We start from the raw sequence: 19041 nt of genomic DNA, 5'->3' as shown, positions 1-19041 counted from the left end.
AGGCATCCAAATGGTCTCCCCTATGGAGTCATGAGACATCATTACCTCTCCCTAACCACAATGCCTGACAGTATGCTCAGAGTATTGCTAGCTGTAAGGTTTTGTTGAAAGGAGACCACCACATAGTTCAGGCAGAAAAGGGGGGGAGGGGAGCATACTGCAGGTCTGAACAAGATAGAAGCATGCAGGGGGTGCAAGGGATGCTGAGAAGGGAAAGGAAAGGAAAAAGGGGGAAACGGGCAAGGGGAAATCTGCAAGGGGGCCAGGGACAAAACAAGGGACAGAACTAATGATGGAGACTCATAAATAGGGAGAGGGTGGGAGGAGGTGTGACCCCAGCAAGGAAGACCAGTTACACTAGCTACAAAAGCTTACTTGGGCCTTTGGTGGCTAGAGTTTGGGATTCAAACTCAAAAGGTCCCTCAGGCTGCAGTTCCTCCCAGACTAATGCTTTTAAGTTTCCTGATTTGGCATGGCTCAGCCCCCCATCAAAAAACCATGTTAGACTAATGCTTAAAGCATCCAGACAGTCACTTCTATCAGGCAGGAACGTTCCAAGGATCTAGTCATCACTTCTCAGTAGACAAGGGCAAAGGTGAGACCTCTCTTTGGGTAAAATTAAGTTTTCACCTCACATTATCCTCTTTTTATAGATCCAAGCTATCAGAACGATAGTGGAGACACCTCCCTAGAAACAGCCAGTCTGCCCTGTCTTTCAACATCATGTTGATTACAGGAGCAATCAAGTTTCTTTAGTTCCCCAAACCTGGACTAGAAAAAGTAACTAGAATCTTGGGAGAATTCTGATTTCCATTTGCATAATTTCTCTTGAGGTAATTCTGTGTCAATAATCTATTCCTCTTTTGGTTTGGAATCCTGTATCAAAAACCAGAATTCAGCCAGGCCACCGGTGGCTCACGCCTGTAATCCTAGCTACTCAGGAGGCTGAGATCTGAGGATCACTGTTCAAGGCCAGCCCAGGCAGGAAAGTCCTTGGGACACTTACCTCCAATAAACAATTTAAAAACTGGAAGTGGTGCTGTGGCTCAAGTGGTAGAGCGCTCACCTTGAGCTGAAGAGCACAGGGACAGCGCCCAAGCCCAGAGTTCAAGCCCCACGACCAACAAAAATAAAAAGAATCCAGAGAAAGTTGCTTGACAAAATCTAGGCTACATTATAGTAAAAGATACTTGCTGATATTGAATTGTGAAAACGAGGGAGAAGAACTAAGGATAGTCATATCTGTATTGCTCAGTATACTGCTTGTTTAAGACAGGCTAAATGGAAGGACATTTAAGAGAGCTGACATTGCAATTTGGTTTTGAAGCTGATCTCTATGTAGGGTAAAGACTTCTCTATGTGGATGAAGAACTGTATGAGCTTTCCTAAGTACCAAATGAATACTAAGGGGTTTTGTTATTGTTGTTTTGTTTTTGTGAGTCATAGTGTTGGGAAAATGGAGGAGAATGGAAAAGGAACAAGCAGGAATCGATCATCAACAGGCAAGGACTGTTTTTTGAGAAACAGCCAGCGGCACAGACCTTCCTGCGGGTTTAGAGGTTGTGCCAGAGAGCTGGGACAGGAGCTGGGTTTTTATATGAGGTCTGAACAAGGAGGCAGAGGTTAATGAAAAAGCCACTAGGTCAAGGGATGTGGGGACTTTTCAGTTGGACCCACAAAGGGATGTTTACAGCTGGGTCTAGGAGGATTGCCCTGGCCACACATTAAACAAGTTCAAACATACCTGGGATTTCACCTGTCTGTCTATATGGATCTGGGAAAATAGGATGGGGGTCAATCCTTCACATAGGGCTTGAACTCAGGGCCTGGGCTTTTTCATTCAAATCTAGCACTCTACCACTTTGAGCCATAGCATGACTTCCTGTTTTCTGGTAGTTAATAAGAGTCTCACAGACTTTCCTCCTTGGGCTTTGAACCACAATCCTCAGATCTCAGCCTCTTGAGTAGCTAGGATTACAGGCACAAGCCACTAGTGCCCAGCAATACTGAGTATTTATATGAGTATATACCACTACTCACATATGCCAACATGGATTCCACTTCTTCTTAGGGCTTTGATTAGTTCCTTCAGATGCCAACCATCAGTGCAACTAGTAGGAAGACCTCTTGGTTAGGAGAATACTGAGGGTTGACCCTGACTTTGACATTTGCACAAGTAAGTACCTGTGAGTGAGACATTTCATCTCTATAGACCTGTTTCCTTTTCTCCAGACTATATTAGCTTAGAAATTAGATTTACTTCCAACTCTTACGTTGACCCATTCCCCTCCCCCACCTTGAAACTACATTGGTTCTTCCTTACTAAAAAGTAGATTTCCTTTACTGTTAGCCAAGATAAACAGTATGTTTCTGGAATATGGGGGAGAGGGGCAGGAGAGAGATAGAGGTAGAGAGACAGACACTGTTATGATATGATAGATTGGTTTCTCAATCAGATAATGAAGCCACCCTTGGAACAAGGGTTCCCAAAGTGTGGTTCCAGGACCAGCATCATCAACACTACCTGAAACTTGTGAGAAATGCAAATTCTTAGGCTGTACTCTAGATCTACTGAATCAGAAACTCTGGGAGTGTAGGATAGCAATTGGTGTTTACAAGCCCTTCAGAGAATTTTGATTCATCTTCAACTGAGAAAGCCAGTATTCGAGAATGCGTTGTAAAAGAAAAACCATACTAGTCAAAGCTAATTCACATTTGCCAGATATCATATACCATTGTAAGTGGTTTAGATGCTTATTTAACCTTGTAACACAGCTATCAGATTATTCTGTTCATGTTATGGAAAGAAAACTGGCTGAAGATAAGCATTATGGATAGGCCCACATAACCTGACAATACAAACATACTTCTCAAACCTTTTCAATTTAACATTCCTGTTATAAAAGTCTCCTTCATGCCTCCTTTTATTCCTCTAGATAAATCCTATTTGTACTGCATTTAGCCATTAGTTTTGTGTCTTCACAGATAGACATTGGTATATTTGTATACCAATGATTTGTGGTTAATGATGAAGGTTTTGCAGTCAACTTGCCTGGATTTTAATAGCACCACCAAGCAATCATCTTTCAGAGAGTACTTAATCTTTTTAAGTCTTAGATTCCCTCAAGTATAAAATGGAAAAAAAAAACCCTTAGCCTCTTCATAGGAATATTGTAAAGATTAAAGTACAAGATCACACTTAAAGTATAAGAATGAATATTATTTGATCTGGTGTGCTCTCTAATCTTTTAATATTATTCAGTTTTGTGTATATTTAGGCTGCCATTCTAAGTTACTAAAAAAAGGAAAAATTAACCTTCTTTTGCCACTCTTGGGGCTTGAACTCAAGGCCTGAGCACTGTCCCTGAGCTTTCTTTTTTTTTTTTTTTGGGTCCAGTCATGGGGCCTGAACTCTGGCCTGGGTGCTGTCCCTCAGCTCTTCAGCTCAAGGCTAGCGCTCTACCACTTGAGCCACAGCGCCACTTCTGGCTTTTTTCTTTTTGCTTATGTGGTGCTTGGGAATCGAACCCAGGGCCTCATGCATGCAAGGCACGCACTCTACCACTGAGCCACCTTCCCAGCCCTGTCCCTGAGCTTCCTTTCTAGCACTCTACCACTTGAGCCACAGTGCCACTTCTGGCTTTTTCTGTTTATGTGGTACTGAGGAATCGAACCCAGTGCTTCATTCATGCTAGGCAAGCACTCTACCACTAAGCCACATTCCCAGCCCCTAACCTATTTTTAAATAAAAACTACTTTCTTTCTTCCCTTCCTTCCTTCCTTCTTTCTTTCTTTCTTTCTTTCTTTTTTCTTTCTTTCTTTCTTTCTTTCTTTCTTTCTTTCTTTCTTTCTTTCTTTCTTTCTTTCTTTCTTTCTTTCTTTCTTTCTTTCTTTCTTTCTTTCTTTCTTTCTTTCTTTCTTTCTTTCTCCCATCTGTCCATCTGTCTGTCTCTCTTGTGCCAGTCCTGGGGCTTGAATTCAGAGTTTGGGCACTATTCCTGAACCTTTTTTCCCTCAAGGCTAATTGAGCTACAGCTTTTTTTCTGCTTTTTGCTGGTTAATTGAAAATAGGAGTCTCATGGACTTTCCTCTTCAGGCTGGCTGGTTTCAAACTGTGATCTTCAGATCTCAGCGTCCCAAGTAGCTAGGATTGCACTCATGAGCTACTAGCACCCAACTTTAACCTATTTTTTTTAAAATCAAGAGTCCTCCCTTCTTCCCTTCCCTTTTCCTCTCTTTCTTTCCTTCTTTACTTCCTTCCTTCCTTCCTTCCTTCCTTCCTTCCTTCCGGTCGTGGGCCTGAACTCTGGGCCTGGGCACTGTCCCTCAGCTCTTCACCTCAAGGCTAGCACTCTACCACTTGAGCCACAGCATTACTTCTGGCTTTTTTTTTCTGCTTATGTAGTGCTGAGGAATCGAACCCAGGGCCTCATACATGCAAGGCCAGTGCTCTACTACCTTCCCAACCCTCTTTCTTTCTTCCATTTGCATGCCTGTATGTAGGCTTTGAACTCAGGGCCTTATGTGCTGTCTCTTAGCTTTTATGAGTAAGGCTGGTGCCTTACTACTTGAGCCATACCACCACTTGAACTTTTTGGTGGTTAATTGGAAGTGAGTCTCACAGACCTTCCTGCCTGAGCTGGCTTTGAACCTTGATCTTTAGGTGTCAGCCTCCTGAGTAGGTAGGATTATAGGCATTAACCACCAGTGCTCGATAAAACTACTTCATTCTTAACTAGAACTTTGTGAGGTTATCTGGCTTTGTTTACCTGTTACAGGTTGTTAGTGAGGAGAAGGATTATTGTTGAGGTTGATTGATTTTCCTCTTTTTTGGATGTCGCATTATCTAGCATAGGATTGGGCCCACATAGAACCTGGATGATTTACTCACTTAGTCTCCTATAATTTAGTTTAGTCTCACATAATTTATACTGTGTTCAACAATGAATAAGGCTGAAATAACTGCATTATGTAGAAACTCTTTGTTTTGTCAGTCATGGGCTTGAACTCAGGGCCTGTACACTATGCCTGTGCTGTTTTGCTCAAGGCTAGTGCTCTACCACTTTGAGCTACAGCTTCACTTCCAGTTTTCTGGTGTTTATTTCAAGTTAAAAGAGTCTCATGGATTTTCCTACCTTGGCTGGCTTTGAACTGCAATACTTAGATCTCAGCCTTCTAAGTAGCTAGGATTACAGGTGATGAAACACTTTTTTTAATGATATAAATTAATATGAAAAGTAATATTGAGAATGTGTATACAACAATTTGGGGAAAATGCTTGTGTGTGTGTGTGTGTGTGTGTGTGTGTGTGTGTGTGTGTGCATGTGTGAGTGTGTACTGGAGCTTGAACTCAGGCCCTAGACTCTGTTCTTTTTCTTTTCTTGCTCAAGGTCTTTGCTCTATCACTTGAGCCACAGCTCCACATCTAGCCGTTGATAGCTCATTGGGATAAGAGTCTTAGAGATTGTCCTGTGGGGCTGGCTTAGAATCTTGCTCCTCAGATCTCAGTCTCCTGAGTAGCTAGGATTCCATGCATGAGCCACTGGTACTTTGTAAAAATATTTCAATACAAGTAATCATTGCTGTAAGCATAAATCCCTTTGTGAGACTTATAAAAACACATGCCTTAAATGTTTGGATTTTCTAGATAGTTCTGATGGTGAGGATCATAATCCATTGTCAGATCATGTACCAAAGTCCACATTTTCATTTTGGGTTTAGAAAATAAGAGTTTCTTCTCCACAGAGAGACTTCTCCAGACAGCATTCTATTAACCACTTAACTTCTTCCATGTTTGAGTCTTTTTATCTGGATGGAGTTTTCCTCAACTAATCAGAATAATGAAGGTTCACTATCTAATGACAATCATTATAATAGTGATAGCTAACATTTATTGAGCTCTAGTCATTGTTCTGAGAGCTCTAGAAAGTCTCAGGAAATCCTACCTGGGCCCTGGGGGCTCACTCTTATAATCCTCGCTACTCGGGAGGCTGAGATTGGAGGATCACAATTAGATAGATGCCAGCCTAGGCAGAAAAGTACCTGGGACTTTTATCTACAATTGATCAGCAAAAAAAACCACAAAAATTGAAAAAAAAAGAAATGGATGTATGGCTCAGCTGGTAGAGTGGTAGAGCAGTAGCCTTGATTGAAAAAGCCAAGCAAGAGAAAGAAGCCCTGAGTTCAAGCCCTACTGGCAAAAAAAAAAAAAAAAAGAACACACACACACACACACACACACACACACACACACACACACACACACACACACAACAGCCCAATAAATCCTAACAACTCTATATATTAGTATAGGCCCACATAAAAACCAGAATGTAAAGTACAAAGAGATAAAGTAACTTACCCAAGGTGATACATTTAGTATATACTGATTCTTACATAGATTATGACATGTTTGTAAAACTATCTTTTTATTAGTAAATTTTGTTTTGATGCCTCACTAAAAATAATGTAATGTCACTGAAATATATCTTTACAAATGTTTGTTTAAGTATATGCTTATATATCAAAAGTTACCTGGTCTTGCAATCAAAATTGTTTTTTGTTGTTGTTCTTGTTGTTATTGTTTTGCCAATCCTGGGACCTGGGCCCAGTCACTGAACTTCTTTTGCTCAGAGCTAGCATTCTACCACTTAAGCCAAAGAGCCACTTCTGGCCTTTTCTGTTTATGTGGTACTGAGGAACTGAACCCAGGGCTTCATGAGCAAGCACTCTACCACTCTACCACATTCTCAGCCCCCAAAATTGTTTTTTTTTTTTAAATTAGTTTTATAATCATATTTGAAAAGTCTAGCAATTATATGGACTAGAAATATGGGAATGAATTTACAATGTATAACCTGAAAGGATTTTATAATGCAAAATAAATGCAGTTCAAGATAACTCAAAATGATGAGAATGACTCAGCCAAACTTTTTTTAAATTTAATTTTATTATCTTCAATGGAGATGATTTCACTACTCTTAAATTCTAGAGCAAATCTTGGCTGTATTAAACCTTTCAAGGGCTATTTATTAAGTAGGTCTGTCCACAGACTGTCAAAATAATCATCTTTGTTTAAGTAGAAAACAATATGCTTGATGGTCATAGAGATAATGGGTGACAGGTCATAGTTCAATATGGTAGATTGATCCTATTTGAGAAGAAGAGAGATTAAGAAGTTGATCTCATTTCCTACCAAGTCTGGTGTAACATTTTGTATAGTACTTGTTGGTGATGCAATTATACAAACAGATGGGTGGTTATTAAGAGGGGAGGAGAAAATATCTGGCAGGAAAAGTAAAAGGCACTTGAGAAAGATTAAGGGAGCAATTTCATTCAATGAATCTTTAGTGAGTATCAGTTATGTGCAAGAGTTTGATTAGGTTTTTCAAACGAGAGAGGAAGATTAAACATTTGTCCAGTACCACAGTATGTGGCTAGCACTGTACAAGCAATTTACATACCATTTAACATGCCATTTTATTCTTGCCACCCTTCTGTAGCTGTTATTTATCTCCATTTTACAGATTGAGCAGTAAGCGTTTAAGAGGCTAAGTAACATTTCACATTTAATTTCTTAAGAAAAAGAAAGATTCTGGTTCATATATGTTTAGAAACAAAGTTTACATTGATTCATTTTTTTTTTTGTCAGTCACATAGCTTGAACTCAGGGCCTGAGTGCTGTCCCTGAGTTTTTTTGCTCAAGGCTAGTGCTGTACCACTTTGAACCACAGCACCTCTTCCAGTTTTGTGGTGGAAAATTGGGGATATGAGTCTCACTGCCTAGTCTGTCTTTGAACCTCAATCCTCAGATCTCAGCCTTCTGATTAGCTAGGATTACAGGCCTGAGCCACTGGTGCCCACCTGATTCATTCATATATACTGAATTTTCATTCATAACTTCTAGGGAGTAGAGCAATTATTCTCCCTCTTTCTCTCTCCCTCTCTCCTCCTTCCCTCCCTCCTTTTCTCTCCCCTTCCCCCCCTCCCTCTCTCTCTCCAGAGAAACTAGATCCAGGCACTGGTGGCTCATGCCTATAATCTTAGCTACTCAGGAGGTTGAGATCTGAGGATCATAGTTCAAAGCCAGCAGAGGCAGATAAATCTTCTAGACTCTGATCTTCAATTAACCATAAAAAAGCTGGAAATAGAGGTGTGGCTCAAGTGGTAGAGTGCTAGTCTTGAGTGCAAAAGTTAAGCCATAGCATGAGGCCCAGAATACAATGTTCCTTTACCTGTGAGTGTGTGTATGCACGCGCGCGCGCGCACACACACACACACACACACAAATAACCCTAAAAACTAGAGTTCAGAAAATGTAGCTGATACATACAAAAATCATTTGACTAGTGTTAGAGCTAAGAATTATTTTTCAACAGATTTTATTTTCTTTTATTTGTGTGGGTACTGGGGTTTTAACTCAGGGCCAAGGTGTTCCTCTTTAGCCTCCTTGCTCAAGGCCGGCACTCTATTTGAGCCACAGTTCCCTTTCCATTCCAGTAGATTTTACTGAGTTCTTGTTATGTAACAGTAAGGCCTATTTCATATGATTTTGAAACTCTTGTTATTTGCACAAGACATACAGAAAAAAAAAAAACCAACTTTTGACACCTTGGTGAGTAATCCAGTTCAGTTTTACTCCCTTGGACAGTAATAGGCATAACTGCAGGAAGCTATAGAGCTGCAAATACTAGAAAGAAAATAAGTTTAGAGGAAAGAACCCCCACCCAAAGAGTAGGGGCCTTCAACTGTCTATTGTATTGTTTTCAAACAATAGACAGTAAATCCGTTTGTAGCAATAATTTGGACAAATCAATCGAAAGAAGCATATATTCATTCTTAGTTTTACAAAGAAATAGTAGGTATCTTCAGACACCAATCTGTGAGCCCCGAAGGCTTTACATGACAATTTGTGTTGCGTGCAAATGGCCAGATGTATCTGCCAGACTATGTTGCCCATCAGTGAAAAGATGCAAATTCTTATCTTTTGAATACAGCGCTTGACTCTGTGGGAATATCCCTTAGTAATCAATAACATGGGCTGGGATCAATATGTGAGTCCAGTTATACTAACAGAGAAAAGGTACCCATTTCAAAATGCCTGTAGCAACCCAGCCTGCAGATTGTTATTGGTGTGACTATTGCTGAAACAGGTGTTGGGTTCATAGATTTGCATAACAAAATGTTTTTCTTGTGGCAGCAGCCCATACAATAATTGGTGCCATCTGTATTTATCTGAAGTTTGGTTGCTAACATGAAAATCTTGTTCCTGGTAGTTTCATAGTGCCCATTGGATTCTGAGAGTGCCTGAGATTGGAGTGAAGTTTAGCATTTCCAAGGAAAATACGCATTGAAGGAAAAGGTTCAAGTAATACTATATTGTTACTCCTTCATGGATTGTTTTCATTGCTCATTACATGAAATAAAACCAAAGCCATACCTTCAGAGCTTCTTCTTTAGCTCAGTTGAATGAGACAATCAAGGACAGAAAACCAGCATGTCCTGGTAGTACTCTGTGTGTGTGTGTGTGTGTGTGTGTGTGTTTATGTGTGTGTGTGTGTGTGTTTGTGTGCTGGCACTAGGGTTTGAACTCAGGTTCTAGGAGGTACTTCTTAGCTTTTTTGCTCAAAGCTAGTGTCCCACCACTTCAGCCACAGCTTTGTTTCTGACATTTGTTGTTATGCTTGTGGTTGTGGTTTAACTGGAAATAAGAGTCTCACAAAAGCCAGGTGCCAGTGGCTCACACCTGTAATCCTAGCTACTAAGGAGGCTGAGATCTGAGGATTGCCATTCAAAGCCAGCCTGGGCAGGAAAATCTGTGGGACTCTTCAATAAACTACCAGAAAACCGGAAGTGACACTGTGGTTCAAGTGGTAGAGCATTGGCCTTGAGTTGAAGAGCTCAGGACAGCACCCAGGTCCAGAGTTCAAGCCCCACAACTGACTCCCGCTTCCCCCCTTCCCCCCCCCCCCGCCCGCCCAATAAAAAAAGTCTCCTCATGGGGCAGCTGGGATCCTCAAATCTCAGTCTAATCAGTAGGTAGAATTATTATTGTGAGCCACTGCATGTAGCCCTAATATTATTTTGATTTTTTTTTTTTTTTTTTTTTGTCGGTCGTGGGGCTTGAACTCTGGGCCTGGGCGCTGTCCCTCTGCTCTTCAGCTCAAGGCGAGCGCTCTACCACTTGAGCTATAGCGCCACTTCCCCTAATATTATTTTGAAAAGCTAGATCCTACTCAACCTTTCTTGCTGGAAGTTTTCCATTTTGTTACCTTAACCAATCTGTAGAACTTAAAGTCTAGTACAAATTTATTATTTCAGGCTCAACTGCTTTGAGATTTCAGAAGCCATTTCAGTTGTAGTTTTATCCTCTATTTCTAATAGTAGGGGAAATTGTATAAAAGCTTGTTTCTTCAAAATCTGAGAAGGAATTATGGAATATGTAGAACAAAGACTGTCCTAGAATCCCTGAGGTGATCCTTTTCAGTGAATATCACAGAATCATCTTCATGACTCTAGGAACCCAAGCATATTGCAGATTTGTAAAATAAATAACTGCTATAGATGTGTTCTGACAATATTTTGTATTTTTGTATAGATCCATGAAGATCTCCATCAATTAAAGGAAAAAATAACAAAATACCCAATTGATGAAAAAATACAGGCTCTAGACATTCAAAATCTTGAAACAGCCATCAGAAGGACTGAAAAAGGGTTAAAAGTAAGTAGAATTTGAGATAATAAGTAAAATACCAGAAAACAACAAGGAAACCTTTAGAAGAAACAACTTGTGATTTTCATAGGAGCTAAATCATTCTGTAGTAGAGGTGAGTTTAGAATTGAAATTCCTTTAGTTTTTTTTATATGGTAATGACTGCTATAAACTGACTGATTTACACATTTTATTCCACAAAAAATTTAAAGAGAATAAATGCAAGATTCTGCAGTGGCACTTGTGACATGTGGTTTCAGTAAATAGAATTTTTGGGGGGGGAGGGTGGTCCGGTCACGGGGCCTGAACTCTGGGCCTGGGCGCTGTCCCTCAGCTCTTCACCTCAAGGCTAGCCCTCTACCACTTGAGCCACAGCGCCACTTCTGGCTTTTTTTCCTTTTCGCTTATGTGGTGCTGAGGAATCGAACCCAGGGCCTCATGCATGTAAGGCAAACGCTCTACCACTGAGCCACCTTCCCAGCCCATTAAACAGAATTTTAAGAGTTTGAAATATAGTTTCTGTGAATCCAACAATATGCCTGACATCCCCAATAAAGCTTTTTTGTTGTTGTTGTTGGTCATGGGGCTTGAACTCTGGGCCTGGGTACTGTCCTTTAGCTCTTCAGTTCAAGGTGTGCGCTCTACCACTTCAGCTACAGTACCACTTCCGGTTTTGTGAGTGGTTTATTGGAGATAAGAGTCTCATGGACATTCCTGCCCCGGCTTGCTTTGAACTGAGATCTGCAGATCTCAGCCTCTTGAGTAGCTAGGATTACAGGCTTGAGCCACCAGCGCCCAGTTCCCAATAAAGCTTTATACCAAAGTAATCTAGATCTACTGAGAGCTATGGTGATTCTAAAAAATAAGAGAGTTGACTTTTCCTAATAGCTTAAGTATTCTGAGCTATTTGTGTTTTTTTCAACACTTTCTTTCCTTTTTTTTTTCTGTTTCTTTTTCTTTCTTATAGTACTAGAATCAAGCAGGTGAAAGTATTTCAAATCTGGGGTTAGATAAAGTAGTTAGAAACGTTCGTCATTACAAGCAGACCTAAAGACAGAGAAGAATTCAGACTTCAGGCAATGATAATATTCATTTATGAAACTAGTAGGTATTAGCTAATGGGGCTCATCTTCAAATAAGGCTCATTTCGATCGTCTATACTTTGACGCTTAAATTTTCAGTATGTCTGCTTTGGCTTTAGATTTGCACTCTGCTGTGTAATCAGCTTCATTGTTCATCTCCTGAGGCTGTGAGAAACGAGGAGTATTTTTAGTCTCACCATACTAGCATGTCATTGTCCTGTGTTACCTGAAGGCTAGACTTATCTGGAATATCTGAGTTGGCCATTTTATCTAAAGGTCAAATGAAGCAGGGTAAACCACTCACGCCTATAATCCTAGCTACTCTGGAGACTGAGATATCCTCATTTCCCAATTAAAAGCCAGCTCAAGCAAAAGAGTTTGTGAGACTCTTATCTTCAATAAATAAGTGAAAATCTGGAAGTGGAGCTGTGGATCAAGTGGTAGAGTGCCAGCCTTGAATGAAAAAGCAAAGGGACTGTGCCCAGGTTCTGAGTTGAAGCTTCAGGACCAGCACAAAAGAAATAAAATAAGGATCAAATGACTGCAAGTACATGGCTACATGTCTGTCATTCCTGGGAGATTTGATCTGGTTAATCCATAGCTTGACCATTATTTGCAGTTTTATTTGTGAAGAGCACTATAGGTGATTCACACTTTAAGTCTTTGTCATTTATTATGCTTTTGGGGAGAGTTGAAATAATTTGGCCTTAGGCATGTGAGTTGTTTATATTTTTGTTTTTGCTTTAATTACATGATTCAGAGTGTTAATCTAAAGAAACAAATTAACTGAGTATCTTAAGTCCAACCATAATGGCCTAAACTTTGACTTTCATTAACAGATTCATATTGAGAAGTATTTAGACGTTGTTAACCAGCATATGTCACTGACTCCTGTGGATGAAAACTTACGCGCTCCTCTGGTATCCAAAGGGTAAGTAAAATAGACAATTCATACTTCAAAGGTAAGCAAGAGAATGAAGTCCTGAGTTCAAGCCACAGACACACACAAAAATTGCTAGGCTTCTAAAGAAATATAAAAATAAACACTTTTCTTTCAGATGATAACTACAAAGGCAACTTTTTTTTCTTTGCTTTGTTCACATCGATTTTACCAATTGCAGTCCAAGTTTTATATGAAAATGCTAATGGCAGAATTTAGACTTGGAGTTCATTGGAGATTATTCCTGTTCAGTTGTAATGATTGACGTCACAGTTATTTCAGGGTCCTACATTTTGGTGTTTCTTGCTTTATTTATTGCTTTTGGTGAAAGGCATTTAAAACTCAGCTCCTAAAAGAAACATTTTAATGCAATTTTGTTTTTACACTATTCAGAACCCATGGAACTCTGTTTAGTTTTTAGCCTGTCATGTGTGTTTTATTGTAAAGATGATTTGAGTATCCATGGTAAGAAAAAAATACTAAAGCTTGCTTGAATTATGTATCCCAAGAGATTATTTATTCAATTAATATTGAGTTAGAAAAGAAGAGGCCTTGTCTCATCCTAGATCCTTTTACACATAGGCCACCTGCATGTATTTTATATGTATTCTATATTTTTTTTTTAGTAAGGCTGACTTTGTTTTTCTGGTATTGGAGCTTGAACTCAGGTTCTGGGCAGTATCTCAGATTTTTTTGCTCAAGGCTGGCACTCTACCACTTGGTCCACACCTCTACTTCTGTTTTTTTTTTTTTTTGGTGGTTAATTGAAGACAACCATCTGATGGACTTTCCTGCCTAAGAAGACTTTGAACTTAGATCCTAAAATGTCAACTTCCTAGGATTACAGGCCTAAGCCACTGGCGCCTGGCTTTTTTTTTTTTTTTTTTGGTAGTTAAGTATTTTGTTTTGTTTTTTCATTTTCATTTTTTGTGACAGTCCTGGGGTTTGAACTCAGGGAGTGGGGGCAGAGGGGCTGTCCTTGAGGGTTTTTTTGCTCAAGGCTAGCACTCTATCACTTAAACCAAAGCTCCACTTCTGGCTTTTTTGGGTGCTTAATTGGAGGTAAGAGACTCATGAACTTTTCTGTCCTGGCTGGCTTTGAACTGTGCTCTTTAGATCTCAGCTTCTTGAATAGATAGGATTACAGGCATGAAGTACTTGCACCTGGTTGTAGTAAGTTTTTAAATCCTGTGCTCTTCTTTTTTTTTTTAATTTTTTTTTATTGTAAAGATACTATACAGAGGGTTACAGTTACACAAGCAAGGTAATGAGTACACTTCCTATTGAACATTGTTACCCCCTCCATTGTTTTCCCCCTACCATCCCTTCCCTCCCTACCTTCCCCAGGTTCTCTTTTTTTTTTTTAATTGTGATTAAGTGATTACATAATTTCTCAAATTGTGGAATAATGATGCTCATTTAAAGTCACAAGTTCATTCTAACTTTCCTGGAGCAAATTGTCTATCACAGTCTATAACATATAACGGTGTACACATATACACCATACATGTGATCAGCAGCATGGGGATATTTAGTAATGGTTCGACCAGATGAGTGGGAGTTCTTTGTTTCTTAAGTCCTGTTAATTTTGTCATATCACCTAACATTTTGGATTTAGCATCCACTTATCAGGGAGACCATGTGCCGTTTGTCTCTTTGCTCTTGGCTTACCTCGCTCAACATGATTCCTTCTAGCTCCATCCATTTCCCTGCAAATGCCATTATTTTGTTATTTCTAATGGCTGCATAATATTCCATTGTGTATAGATACCACAATTTTTGGATCCATTCATCTGTGGTGGGGCATCTAGGTTGTTTCCATATCCTAGCTATTGTGAACAGTGCTGCAATAAACATGGAGGTGCACGTGTCCTTGCATATTGGTTCCTGTTGTTCAGGGTAGATGCCTAGATGTGGTATGACTGGATCGTAAGGGAGGTCAATCTTTAGCTTTCTAAGGACCCTCCAGACTGCTTTCCAAAGTGGTTGTATAAGTGTACATTCCCACCAGCAGTGTAATAGGGTTCCTCTTTCTCCACATTCCCCCCCATCATTTGTCATTGGCTGATTTGTGGATGTGGGACATTCTGACTGGGGTAAGGTGGTATTACAGGGTTGTCTTTATTTGCATTTCCTTCACCACCAGGGATGATGAACATTTCCTCATGTGTTTCTTTGCTATTTTTATTTCTTCATCTGAGAAGTCCTTCTTTAGTTCCCTTGCCCATTTAGTAATTGGTTTGTTAGGTTTGGGAGGGATTAGTTTCTTGAGTTCCCTGTATATACAGGATGTTAACCCCTTGTCTGATATATTGCTGGTAAATATTTTTCCCAATTAATTGGTTGTCTTTCTAGCTTGGTTGCAATAGCTTTATCTGTGCAGAAGCTTTTTATTTTAAGGTGGTCCCATTTGTCGAGTCTCTCTCCAATTTGTTGTGACCCTGGGACTCTGTTCAGGAAGTTCCTTCCTGTGCCTATTAGTTCAAGTGTCTCTCCTACTCTGTCCTGCAGTATTTTCAGAGATTCAGGTTTAATGTTAAGGTCTTTAATCCGTTTTGAGTTGATGTTGGTGCATGGTGATAGGCTGGAGTCCACTTTTAGTTTTCTGCATATGGCCGCCCAGTTTTCCCAGCACCAGTGGTTGAGGAGGCTGTGTTTCTTCCATTGTATGTCTTTGGCTCCTTTGTCGAACATCAGCTGGCTGTAGGCCTGTAGATTTATTTCTGGATCTTCTATTCTCTTCCATTGGTCTTCGGGTCTGTTTTTGTGCCAGTTTTGTTATTATAGCTCCGTAGTAGAGTTTGAAGTTCGGCATGGATATCCCTCCCATGTTGTCTTTATTCCCTAGAATTGTTTTGGCTATTCTAGGTCTTTATCCTGTGCTCTTCTATTTGTGCCTTCTGCAGCAGAGGTGAATACTGTAAACAGTGAAGCCAGGTTTCAAGAACAATACCCAGAGAGTTATGGAAAGTTGTAATACGCAAAGCTCTGCTCCATACTACTGGGTGCTGGGATGTGGGTATGGAATCAGCCCAGATGCCTTTCAGTGGACAAATGGATCAAGAAATTGTGGTATATGGGGCTGGGAAGGTGGCTCAGTGGTAGAGCACTTGCCTTGCATGCTCGAGGCCCTGGGTTCGATTCCTCAGCACCACATAAGAAAAAAGCCGGAAGTGGCACTATGGCTCAAGTGGTAGAGTGCTAGCCTTGAGCTGAAGAGCTGAGGGACAGCGCCCAGGCCCAGAGTTCAGGCCCCATGACCGGACCCAAAAAAAAAAATTGTGGTATATATACACAATGGAATTTTACTCATCCATTAGAAAGAACGATGTTACATCATTTGCAAATAAATGGAAGGACCTAGAAAAAAAATATGTTAAGTGGAGTAAGTCACACCAAGAAAGACAAAGGATACATGTTTTCTCTCATATGTAGAAACTAAAATTATTTTACAGTGCATAAGTAAACACTTCAGGGTTGTATGTAGTGTATACAAATGTATTAACTGAGAATTATGAGAGAATTAGGGGGGAATTAGCCTTAGAGGGGCTCACAGTCCAACAAAATATTTTGCTCTTTGAGCTTGACTTGTTTCAATATGATGTCTTCCAACTGCACCCATTTTCTGCAAATGACATTTAAATTTTCTTTACGGCCATGTAATATTCATACACACACACACACATACACATATATAACTATCTTCTTTATAGGTACTTTGGTTGATTGCATCATTTGGCTACTGTGAATAGTGCTACAGTAAACATAGTTATGTAGATATCTTTCTGGTATATTACTCTCCTGTGGATATATGGTCCAATAGTGGTAGAGCTATAGGAAGGGTCTATTTTTAGTTTTTTGAGGAAGCTTCATACTGATTTTCATAGTGGTTTTACTAGTTTACATTCCCACCAACAGTGTATGAGGGTCCTTCCATGTCCTTACCAACATTTATTGTTGCTTATTTCCTTGATGGCTGCCATACTGACTGGGGTAACATAGAATCTTAATGTGATTTTGATTTATATTTCCTTATGGCTAAGGATGTTGAACATTTTTTCCTGTATCTATTAGCTATTTGTATCTCTTCTTGTGAGAATATCTACTCAGTTCACCTGCCTAATTTATTAGTTGGATTATTTGTTTTCTTATGTCATTTTAAAAAAAATTTTCAGTGTATTTTGGATATCAATCCTTTATCTATGGGATAGTAGAGAAGACTTTCTCCATTCTGTGGATTGTCCCTTGGTCCTGGTGACTATTTCTTTTGTGGTGTAAACTCTTTCATTTGATGTAGTCCTATTTGTCTATTCATGCTCCCATCCTCTGGGTTTCTGGAGCTAGAAACAGATATACAGAAGATATTTATCTATGCTACCAGAGTTTTTCCTACATTTTCCTGTCATAGACTTAAAGTTTGCGATCCTACTTTGAGCTCTTTGATCCAACTGGAGTTGATTTTTGTACAGTGTGAGAAATTGAGGTCCAGTTTCCTGCAGAGACCCAGTTTCCCCAGAATCATTTGTTCAAGAGGCTGTATTTTCTCCCTTGTATGCTTTTAGCTCCGTTGTCAAAAATTATTTCTAGGTCTTTTTCATTGCTCTATTGATCTTCAGGTCTGTTGTTGTACCAGTACCAAGCTACTATGTTTTTGCTACTATGGCTCTGTAATATAATTTGAAGTCTGGTATTGTGATAACTCCAGCAGTATTTTGTTTTGTTTTGTTTTCAATATGAATTACTTATGCTATTTAGGGTCCTTTATGCCTCCATATTGATTTCTCTAATTCTGTGAGGAATGACATTGGGATTTTGATGGGTATTACATTGAAGCTGTAGATTTCTTTGGCAGTATGGCCATTTTCATGATACTAATTTGTCCAGTCCATGATCACATGAGGTCTTTCCATCCTCTGATGTTTTCTTCAATTTCTTTTCTCAAGGTATTATACAGTTTCATTGTAGAGGTCTTTCACTCCTTGGTTACGTTAATACCTAAGTACATTATTGTTTGGGGCTATTACAAATTGAATTGTTTTCCTGATTTCTTTCTCAGCCTGTTCATTGTTGGTATATAGGAAAGCTACTGATCTGGGGGTATTGATTTTTGCATCCTGCCACCTTTCTCCTTTAGCTTTTTTTTTTTTTTTTTTGTGAAAATACTGTACAGAGGGGTTACAATTAAATTGGCACTGCCACCTTTTTAAGGTATTTATCAGTTCTAGATTTTTTTGGTGGGTCTTTAGTGTATGTAAAATACAGAATTACAGCTTCAGCAAATCAGGATAATTTTATTTCTTCTTTCCCTTTATGAATCCTTTTTATATCTTTATCTTGCCTTATTGCTCTAGCTAGGAATTCTAGTGCCATATTGAATAAGAGTGGGGAGAGTGGGAATCCTTGTCTCATTCCTGATGAGGGGAGGTAAGTTCCATTTTTCCTCACTTAATATAATGTTAGCTCTAGGTTGTTATATATAGTCTTTATTCAGTTCAAGTATGTCCCTTGCATTCCTGGCTTCTTCAGAGTTTTTAATCATAAAAGATGCTGTATTTCGTCAAAGGCCTTTTCTGCATTGTTCGAGATGTTCATGTGATTTTTGCTTTTGGTTTTGTTTATGAGATGTATTATATTTACTAATTTACATATATTAAGCCATCCTTATGTGCAATATCTTTAAATTCTTAAAAGAAATCATGATCAATCAAAATAAAATTTTAAAAATGTGTGCTCTTGGCTTGAATTTTAAAAATGTGCTAGTTCGTACTGTTTAAATGTTTTGCTATTTGGTCTTTTCTTTTCTGTTCTTTTTTTTTTTTTTGCCAGTATTGGGGCTTGAACTCTGGACCTGGACACTTCCGGAGCCTCTTTTGCTCAAGGCTAGCACTCTACCACTTGAGCCACAGCATCACTTCTGGCTTTTTCTGTTTATGTGGCACTGAGAAATCGAACCTTGGGCTTCTTACATGCTAGGCAAACACTCTACCACTAAGCCACATTTCCAGCCCTGCTGTTTGGTCATTTCTATCTTTGATTTTCAAATTTGGGACCATGCCTTACAAATAAGTTAAAATAGTGACTTGTAGATTGATCGATATACATATCCTTTGAAGACAAAGAATCTATAGGGAAAATTATAAAAGAGATTCTCAAAGAAAAAAATATTAGAAGTTACTTTGTCAACTCAGTATACTCAGGACTCTTAATTTGATAGCAAAACAATCCAATATGGCTAAGTATGGAAAAATACAGATGATAGTCGAATCAGCCATAGTAGAGAAAGTGTTTGTCAAAGGACCAAGCATGTA

The 19041-nt window shown here is 39.3% G+C and overlaps 1 protein-coding gene across 13 annotated transcripts in view; it reads left to right on the top strand.

Moving 5' to 3' along the window:
• The window catches only part of Iqch (IQ motif containing H), a 239377-nt gene that overhangs the window by 2646 nt on the left and 217690 nt on the right, over positions 1-19041 (top strand). For 11 of the 13 annotated variants that reach the window (XR_011366631.1, XR_011366632.1, XM_069995061.1 and 8 more), the window contains exons 2-3: positions 10598-10720; positions 12633-12724. Coding sequence is in view for 10 of the 13 variants with exons in the window: in XM_069995061.1 (XP_069851162.1) it covers positions 10598-10720; positions 12633-12724 (215 nt within the window). In the remaining 3 variants the exon portion in view is untranslated. Of the gene's footprint in view, positions 1-2116; positions 2177-10597; positions 10721-12632; positions 12725-19041 lie in introns of those variants that run through there. The other 2 variants (XM_069995064.1, XM_069995068.1) reach the window with 2 other exon arrangements.

The sequence above is a fragment of the Dipodomys merriami genome, unplaced genomic scaffold (assembly GCF_024711535.1).
Source record: "Dipodomys merriami isolate MVZ:Mamm:240054 unplaced genomic scaffold, mDipMer1.0.p SCAF_48, whole genome shotgun sequence".
Classification (NCBI taxonomy): domain Eukaryota; kingdom Metazoa; phylum Chordata; class Mammalia; order Rodentia; family Heteromyidae; genus Dipodomys; species Dipodomys merriami.
The sequence above is the reverse complement of the archived record's forward strand: the minus strand, read 5'-3'. Positions and strand labels throughout refer to the sequence as shown.